The 9,216-nt window shown below is 35.4% G+C and overlaps 1 protein-coding gene across 4 annotated transcripts; it reads right to left on the bottom strand.

Moving 5' to 3' along the window:
- Positions 1-2,138: 2,138 nt before the first annotated feature.
- On the bottom strand, positions 2,139-8,293 carry LOC132116803 (PLAC8-like protein 1). Of its 4 annotated transcripts, XM_059525662.1 has the most exons (5): positions 8,132-8,293; positions 7,684-7,732; positions 7,344-7,551; positions 5,013-5,149; positions 2,139-2,823 (listed from the first exon to the last, which is right to left on the bottom strand). In XM_059525662.1, the coding sequence occupies exons 3-5, from the start codon at positions 7,519-7,521 to the stop codon at positions 2,692-2,694; spliced, it is 447 nt and encodes a 148-aa protein (XP_059381645.1). In that variant the 5' UTR covers positions 7,522-7,551; positions 7,684-7,732; positions 8,132-8,293; the 3' UTR covers positions 2,139-2,691. The 4 variants fall into 4 exon arrangements, with proteins under 4 accessions (XP_059381645.1, XP_059381646.1, XP_059381643.1 ...); XM_059525663.1 differs by lacking the exon at positions 8,132-8,293 and having other exon boundaries at positions 7,344-7,580; positions 7,684-8,018; XM_059525660.1 differs by lacking the exon at positions 8,132-8,293 and having other exon boundaries at positions 7,684-8,018.
- Between the last annotated feature and the right edge of the window lie 923 nt (positions 8,294-9,216).

Here is a 9,216-nt window from a genome sequence, read left to right as displayed (position 1 = left end):
GCCTCTGATTGGCCAATGCTTTAATAAGCTCAAAAGAATCATGTGTGATTGGTTATAATGCGCAGCGCTGTATAAACGCATCTATCTCTGGCTAAGCGCCAGCAAGCAATCACAGATCTGAATTTAGCAGCTGATAATATGACTCGCTGAACCTACTTGCACCAGTGTGATTGTATTAAAATTAATAAAATCTTAATCGGCTATTTTTTGTCTTTTGGAAGCTGCATTCAACTTGACTCCCCTCTGTTATAAGCCACACATGTACAACAAACTAATGTCACAGTGCTATCGTGTACTGTAATCGAATGTAGCCCAAGTTATTACCTGTTAAACAGTAGACAGTACACGCGGTGTTCATCTAATAAGGATCTCCATCGCTAGCAAATAATAACCTTTGCAGATTTCAATTCAGTGCAGTTCCAGCCACGTTTTCAACGCTCCTTCTGTTCTTAAACGTTACAACTCCGAGTGAGCCACTTCAGACGCTCAGCGCGTGCGGCAGGGAACTGAACGACTCATTCAAACTGATTCATGAACCAATTCACTCGTTTGCCAATTGGTTTGATCAAGCCTTTGAACAGAATTGACTCAAAAGAATGAATCATTCGCGAATGGGCATCGCTCATTGCCCAGAGAAAAGTAGACGGCGCGTTTGGAATAAACTGAAGCATTATAACATTTATTGCATTAAGATAAAGTAACGAGAGGAGCGTCGCCCACAGTAACGAAGTAAAAGTACAGATTTTTCCCCAAAAATTTACTCAAGTAAGAGTATAAAGTACCCATCTTTAAATATACTCTCTAAATATACTTTAAATGTAACTCGTTACTACCCACCTCTGGGATTCACACCATATATTATATTAGAGCAAACTTGCCTAGTCATACCAAAAAAAAAAAAAAAAAAGAAAGATATGTCAATTTAATTTGATGGACAAACGTTTTTTTCAAACTTGAATAATTAGTGCAGTTTTGTTTAATGTATATTGTTATACTAATATTAACAATAAAACAAGATTATTCCAAACTAATTTTTCCCCTTCAAGAATTTCATACTTTTAACTAGGCATTTTTTCATTATGACTGATTTATGACTTGATGCCACCAGAAAACATATCAGTGACTTTGAATTAAAAAAACAAACCAAAAAAAACGGGTTATCTTAAAGAGTGTGTATTCAACTCATTATATGTATGAATTCCATTTAAAAAAAAAGAGAGAGAAAGAAAATTCTTTAACCCAGTTCCACTAAATAAGCAAAAAAAAAAAATCATTAATCTTGTAAACATGATAATTTTTACATGACTTGAAATAAACATCTCTTTAATTTAATAAAAAAATTATATTTCATGATCGGATGTGAGCTTGAAGCATTCTAGAGAAATAAAACATGATTAAAACGGCTTATGTTCCAAAAAGCCGCTTCTAGGATCTCAATGTTTAAAAAAAAAAGACCTGCTCCTTCCTCACAGTTGCTCATGTCCTCATTTTTCACTTTCCTGGTTTTGTATCTCCAGTGCTTAAGGCTCCGGTGGCCTCATGTCCCCCAGGGGCCTCACAGAGAACCCTTGACGGCAACCATACACCTGTCTTCTTACACACGGACACACACTCTCACTTTACTTCACCCGAGGACCGTGTGTGTGACAACAGTGCCCTCTACAGAAATGCACACATACACACTCTCTGGACCAGAAGAACAGGGACAATCCAGCACTTTTAGATGACATACAATCCTTGAAAACCAAATTATTTATAGGGGAGGTTGCTAGACTTCTTTTAATTTTGTTATTTACTGCAGCGAATATGTCTTCAAGTAGACACATACCTTAAAGTCTTGGTTGTGAGGGATGGAATGGTGAAGAAACAGTGTAGATCTGTGTGGACGGATAGATAGTTTCTGAAATATTGCTCTTGTTACAACTAGCCCCAATCTGCACTACATAGAAAAAGAGAAAGTGTAAGGCAACACAGAAAAAGGGGGGATTTGTGACAAAAATCTGCCTTCTAAAAAAACATTTTAGAAAACAATGAACTGCTTTTTTTTCTTTGTTGTATATTAATAATGTTAATATTGATAATGTCCTTAACTTACATTATGCATATAATATATATTATATAATAAATTAAACCATAAATACAAATCCCAATCTTTAATATAATTCTAAAATGTCAAATGTAATGGCAGCATGCATCATTTCTTTATCGTTTATCCCATGTTGATAATTTTTATTGCATTGCATATTAAGTATTTATTATTCTTATAACACACTTTATTTTAGATAAAATGAGAGATGAGATGTCACATCAGTTTTGGACCGACTTTGAAATACAATTAAAAAAAGTGCCACAATCCAGGCTGAATTCATGTAGCAAAACCTAATGTATATGTACCGTGAGAGAGCAATCTGAAATCAAAGCATACACAGTCCCAGAAGCCATCAGAAACCTCTTCTCCACTCATCCGTCTCTCCACCCATCTGTCACTCCATCTCTCCGTCAGTCTGAAATGTCAGCGGCATCAATCTTCAAGCAGAGAGTTACTGATATGTCTAACCCTGCGTGAAGTTCAGGACCCAGCGTAATAAACATCCTGACAGCTGAGACGGCCCTTCGGTCTTTTAGAATAACCAAAAAACATGGATGGGAAGAAAATCTGAGCTGTGCACACACACACACACACACAGTGTCTCAGGAGCTCTCCAGCGCGGTAGAGACGGTGTAGATCTGTGTCTTCAGCCTCTTCTTCATCTCTCTGATCATCTGACAGAGGGCCAGAGGGTAGCAGCAATACACCGTAGTCCAGTCCTCACACACACTGCCCTAGAGACACACATAGGACACTCTAATGTATTCTTAATGTAATATAGCCAGAGTTTGTAGATTTCTAAGCGAGGGTATGTTTCCCTGATATTGATTTAACACCCCCGCCCAAGTCAAGGAATCTAGTTACGGAATTTAATTTAAGGAATCTTCATCTAACTGTCAAAACTGGATGTGTTCTACTTCTTAGCACGAGAAGCTTATGACAAGATAAATATCTACACCTAAAGGCAATATTGTAAAACACTACTTTTTCAGGTCACCATAACCCACTGTTCAGCGGAAACTGGAGGCTACAGGAATATCTGACTTGAGTCGTTGGTATCTCGTATTATGGTGAATTTTTTGGCATGAACATCCATCATAGATTGAGCATAGCCAACCCGATCTCACGGCAATTCGTACATATTTTATGAGGTTGCGTATTTGTGCGAATTCGTATGACCACACTCATACAAATTCATACGATTTTTGCCAAATCGTACGTATTTTACGAGTTTCACAATTTGTATGAAATTGGACGAATGACCTACACCTAACCCCGCCCCTAAACCTAACCGTCACTGGGGTTTAGACAAATCGTATGAAATAAAAAAAAAGAAAAAAAAAAAGTGAGGTCGTACAAATTCGTACGAATAAGCCAACTTGTAAAATACGTACGAATTGGTCGTGAGATAGCATTGGCATAGTTGGCACATTACCAGAAAATTTTGCCATTTATGCTAATGCTCATTCTATGCTGTTTTACTTTAATGTTTTTTTTTATTTTTATTTAATTAATTTGAAAATGTTACTGCTAGCACTACATTAATGTGTGTGTGTGTGTGTGTGTGTGTGTGTGTGTGTGTGTGTGTGTGTGTGTGTGTGTGTATATATATATATATATATATATATATACACACACACACGTGTGTATATATATGGCTATATATATATATATATATAGCCATATATAGAACTATATAGAACTATATAGGGCGGCAGTGGCTCAGTGGTTCATGTAGGTTGTCTACAAACCGGAAGGTTGGTGGTTCAATCACCGGCTCCATCTGACCAAGTGTCGAGGTGTCCTTGAGCAAGACACCTAACCCCAGCTGCTCCCGACGAGTGTGTGAATGGGTGAATGTGAGGCGAATTGTAAAGCGCTTTGGATGGCCATGTGGTCTGTTGAAAGCGCTATATAAATGCAGTCCATTTACCATTTTAAATATTGCTACTTGATACCACACGGTGTTAATATTAACTAAAACTTTTAAATAAACAAACAAATGTTACTTTAATCAAAACATTTTAACAAAAAAAAAAAACAAAAACAAAAAAAAAACATTTCAGCCAGTTGCCAAGGAAACATTTCTCATTTCTGTTTAACTTGAAGTACTAAAAAAAATAAAACAAATAAACGAAAATAATAAATTATAATAAAAACTTTATTACACATTTAAAACACATGCAATTTCTAAAATCAAAGTGAAAACATAAAAAAAATTATAAATAAAATAAAAATCAAATTCAAAAATATTAACAGAAAATATAATAGCTTATCAATGATACTAAACTAACACTGAATGCACATACTACATGTTGTCACATTCCGGGTCAATGTCTACAAACAAGTTAAACTAGTTATGATTGATCATTCATATTTCCCCTTTTGAGCCGATTCGCTACAAAGGATATAAAGTATCACTATTATATTATTTTATACACTTTATTAATTATTAAATTAAATATATAAACATTTTTAAATGGGAAAAAAATGTCATTGCATAAAGTTGAACAGAATGTGTAGGGACAAAGCCAAATTTGGCCTTTTCTTATATGCATAAAGCATTTATATAAATATATAAAATTAAAAACTCCATAGGCAGTGAGAGCACGGTATATTAATTATAATAAAAGGAAAATGATGATAAATGAGGACATGCATGACTGACATTCTGGCATAAGATTTGTCACATACATTAGTGTGCATTGGAGTGCATACATTAGTGTGCACTTTGCTTTAAAAACACTAAAAGTGCACACTAAACAGAATCCTGCTAATTATGGTAATAGTAAACTAGCACTTTTTTTCTGTAATATTTTAGACTTAACTGAATATTGCAAAAAAGACACTTGCAAATATCCAGCATTAAACCAAATCCCCCACCCCCCCCCCCCCACTCCCCTGATTACTGCTGAATCCTTACCCTGATTTTGAAGCGCTCTCGGATGCCCACCCTCATGGCGAACGTGGAGCCAGGCAGCAGAGGCAGACACATGCACTCCCCATACTGATGAGCCAGACTCAGGTCCAAACAGCACGGCACAAACGCACCCATCAGACCTGCACAGAAGAAACAGCTTATCTTATTACTTATTAGTGTAACACTGCTTATATTGACTACAAAAAAATATATAAAAAATTAATTCTGATAAATATGACTTTGAAAGCAGATTTTTGTTAAATGCCCTGTTTACTTTAAATTAATGGAAAATCATTAACAATTTATAATTATTAAGGAATGTCATTAACTTTTAATGACTGTGAAACGGTACCCAATCACTGGATCAGGAAAACAACCGTAATTACTTTATGCTTATAATGAATAGTAATACATGGTGGAGTACCAAGCCACTGTACAGCTGTAATTAAAAAAGAAAATGATTTGTACATAATTTATGTGGTTAAGTAATGAATGTGATTTGTAAAGTATTTTATTTGAGGGAGCAGGATACTCTGTATCCACTGGACAATTCTATTCATGGGTAACTGTGACAAACTACAGTAATACAATACACAAGCAAAGTAACTAAGGACATATAATCCTACCTCATACCAAAACTTAACAACTACCTTACTATCAATAAGCAGCAAATAAATAAATAAAAAAATTATATATATATTAGACATAGTTAATAGTAATAATCCAACCCCAAACTAAAGTGTGAGCATAATGGGTTTTAAAATGGGAATTTGTTTTCTATATTTTTAAACAAGAGCAAAATGTAATTTGCAAGGGCCCTCGTCTTGGAGCCAAAAGATAAAGATATAGTTATGGAATTCTGTGTGCAATTTGTCAATAAAGTTCAATCTATATTACTGGTATAGCGAGGCTTCATGGACAGACTTACAATGAATAAGCTGCTGCGTTAGATTTTCTGAGGCTATAAATATATTAGACCAAATTATGTACCACTGGAGCTTCAGGCCAGTTTCGTTATTTTTTTCTGCCTAAATAAAATAAAAACACGAATGCAACTTCATATTTCCCAGTGTGACTGTTTTCCATAATTGCAAACCTAAATCTCTTCCGATTTTTGCCTTATATCTAACAATTTTACTTCATTGTAAGATTTCATGTCCTGCAAAGTTAACTTGGTTTTTTGAATTGCAACTTTTTATCTTTCAACCAACTGTGCCTTTGTTTCTCTCAATTGCGAACTTCTATCTCCCCCAATTTAGACTTTGAATGTAAAAATCTGACTTCATATCTTGCAAAGTGAGTTTAAGTGTTTTAAGTCAGTTGATGATCTGTTGCTCATAGCTGTGACTTCATATCTCACAATATGACTGCTTCTCACGATTGCGACCTTAGGTCTCCAAACAGCCAAAAGAAGCATGTCTTAAAGCAGGCGGTAATTTGTGCTACACGCTGGTCATTATGATCTGTGCGCATTGTCAGTAAATCACAGAATTTTCCCTCCCATCACTGCTTTTATGAAACTGCGCTCTCATGCTACTTTGCCTGTTTATCTGTCCCTTTAAGTCTTACAGCTGCGACTGACAATGTTGCTTTAAATTTAGCAATGTGGCTGTTTTTCATTATTGTATATCATCTAACAATGTTACTTCATATGTCACAATGCAATTTTGAGTCCTGCTAAATGAGTTTAAGTATTGCAGTTGCGACATCTTAACTTTCAATCTGACTGGTTTTCGTGACTGTGATTCTTGCAATTGCAAACTTATTTCTCCCAATTCTGACTTCAAAATGTCACAATGCGACTTCATATATTGCCAGCTGAAATTGTTGTGCAGTTGTGACTTTTTAGTTTTAGTTTTATATCTCGCAATGTGGCTGTTTTCATAATTGTACAATTCCAATTTTTACCTTATATCTAACAATGTTACTTCATGTCACAATGCAACTTAGAGTCCCGCAGAGTGAGTTTACGTCTTGCAGTTGCGACTTTTTAACTCTCAATCTGACTGGTTTTCTTGAGACTGTGACTTTGATTCTTGTAATTGGAAACTTATTTGTCCCAGTTCTGACTTCAAAATGTCACAATGCAACCTCATATACTGCCAGTTGAATATGTTGCGCAGTTGCGACTTTTTAGCTTTAGTTTTATATCTCGCAAAGTCCCTGGTTCTCACAACCATAACCTTTTATCTCTCCCAAGGTTGCTTTATACATCACAAATGTGACTTCATGTCTTGAAAAGTGAGTTTAAATGTTGTATTTGCAACTTTGTTTCTTAAAGCATTAACTCATAATGACTTCATATCTCATAATGGCATTATCAATCTCTCTTACATGTGCTGGTGTCACCACACACGTCAAACAGTCCAGTGCTCCAGTCTCCTCCTGTTTGAGTGATAGTGGTCACTGTTGTCGTGGTCACTCCGAGGCCAGGTTGAGTCAGAACAGGAAGTTCCATCTTCTCACTACCTGTTGGGTTTGCTTCAATATCTTTTCCACCAGAACAGTCCATTTGCTTTTGAAGGTGATGCCCAAAAAGCAGCTTCAGAACAAAAACACAGACATACAATTCTATAAAAAGAGAAGTATAAAGGAATCCTTACCTGACCTGAAAGTTTTGACAGTACTGTGACATTAAACAAATGAAATGCATACTAATGAGGTGAACACTTACAAAGCGAATGTCAAAGTGGTTCAGAACAATCCCTCACAATGACAACAGACTAAAGGAAAAGACACTGGTGAGTTTCCTGTGGTGACTGGTGTGTTCTTTCTGATAGCCACGTGGCCAAGAAGCCCTGACAGAAAGCTGCTGTGAGCTGATAAGCCTTCATACTCTCTCTCACACACACACTCACAGCACACAGGAGACCCCCACACAAATGAAAACACCTCTCAAGTGCATTTACATAGTAACTCTCAAGTCACAAACAGAAATGGATCAGACACAACAGGAGATGCAATTCAGAATTCCTCTCAAATACATTTATATGACATACAATCAAGCATTTTTGGGACTGCATGTGTACTTACATGTATCCCACTGGTTTGTGAAATTCACACACACACAACTTTAAACCAAAGCTTGCAAATGACGCCTCAAACATGCAATAAGAGCTCACCAGCGATGCAGCCTTAGTGTGATGTGACAGTGCAGAATTGCACGTTCTCTCGAGGTTAATGTCTCGCATCACTTCCTTCTGCACCGCAGCTAACGCAAATCAAACTGGGTCACATCTACTAATCAAATATTGCATGTAGCTGTCATATGTAGAACGGCTCGATTATGTACACAAGCGTCCATCTGAGCGTGTTTCTTTGTGGCTGATCTCGTCTCCACCTGCATCCGACTGTAAAAATTAGCTGTCTTCATATCTGCAACGGCCTGCTTGGCTGGAAAATAGATATATCCCTCATAGCGCTTTCTAGGTGGCACATTTTCAGTGCTATTTGTGTCTGAACTTTTTTTTTTTTTTTTTTACATATGACCTTTAAAGAAAATGTGTATTTTCTTACCTTAGTGTCAAAATATCACCGCCATAACAACCAAAGCTATTGTGAGAGTATCAGACTAGTGGTCATCCAATATGGTTTTATCAAAGTAGCCAATAGTTATTTATCAGTTATTTATCATTATTAACCCTAAAGAAAACCCCTAAAGAAAAGTTTTTATTTTATGTTTTTTTAATAAAAAATACACTAAAAAATTAATTTTGTGAAATATTATTACAAAAAAAAAAAATGGTTATATACATACATACATATTATTCCTTTGATGTAAAGATTAATTTTTAATAGCATTATTCCAGTCACATGATTCTTCAGAAATCATTCTAATGTTTATTTGTTTTATTTGAAATTGAGATAATCTTATATTGTTTGTTCAAACTAATGCATCCTTGCTGAATAAAATTATTAACTTCTTAAAAAATAAAACTAACAGAGGGGAAGAAAGAGGAGAAAAGAAATAAATAAAACCCTTGCAGTAAAAATGTTGTTGTAATGTCACAGAGAAAGTAAGTCTTTCTTAATGTCACTGCCACAAATTTTGTCAGAAAGATCAAAACATTATTTTTAAAGGAAGATATGCATCACATGGTTGAACAGAATGTGCAGGGACGAATAAACATTCTATATTTTATCATAAAGTGCATGAAGCATTGTAGAAAAAAATATATAATAATTATAAATTTAATTAAAAATATTG

The sequence above is a fragment of the Carassius carassius genome, chromosome 36 (assembly GCF_963082965.1).
Source record: "Carassius carassius chromosome 36, fCarCar2.1, whole genome shotgun sequence".
NCBI lineage: Eukaryota > Metazoa > Chordata > Actinopteri > Cypriniformes > Cyprinidae > Carassius > Carassius carassius.
The sequence above is the reverse complement of the archived record's forward strand: the minus strand, read 5'-3'. Positions and strand labels throughout refer to the sequence as shown.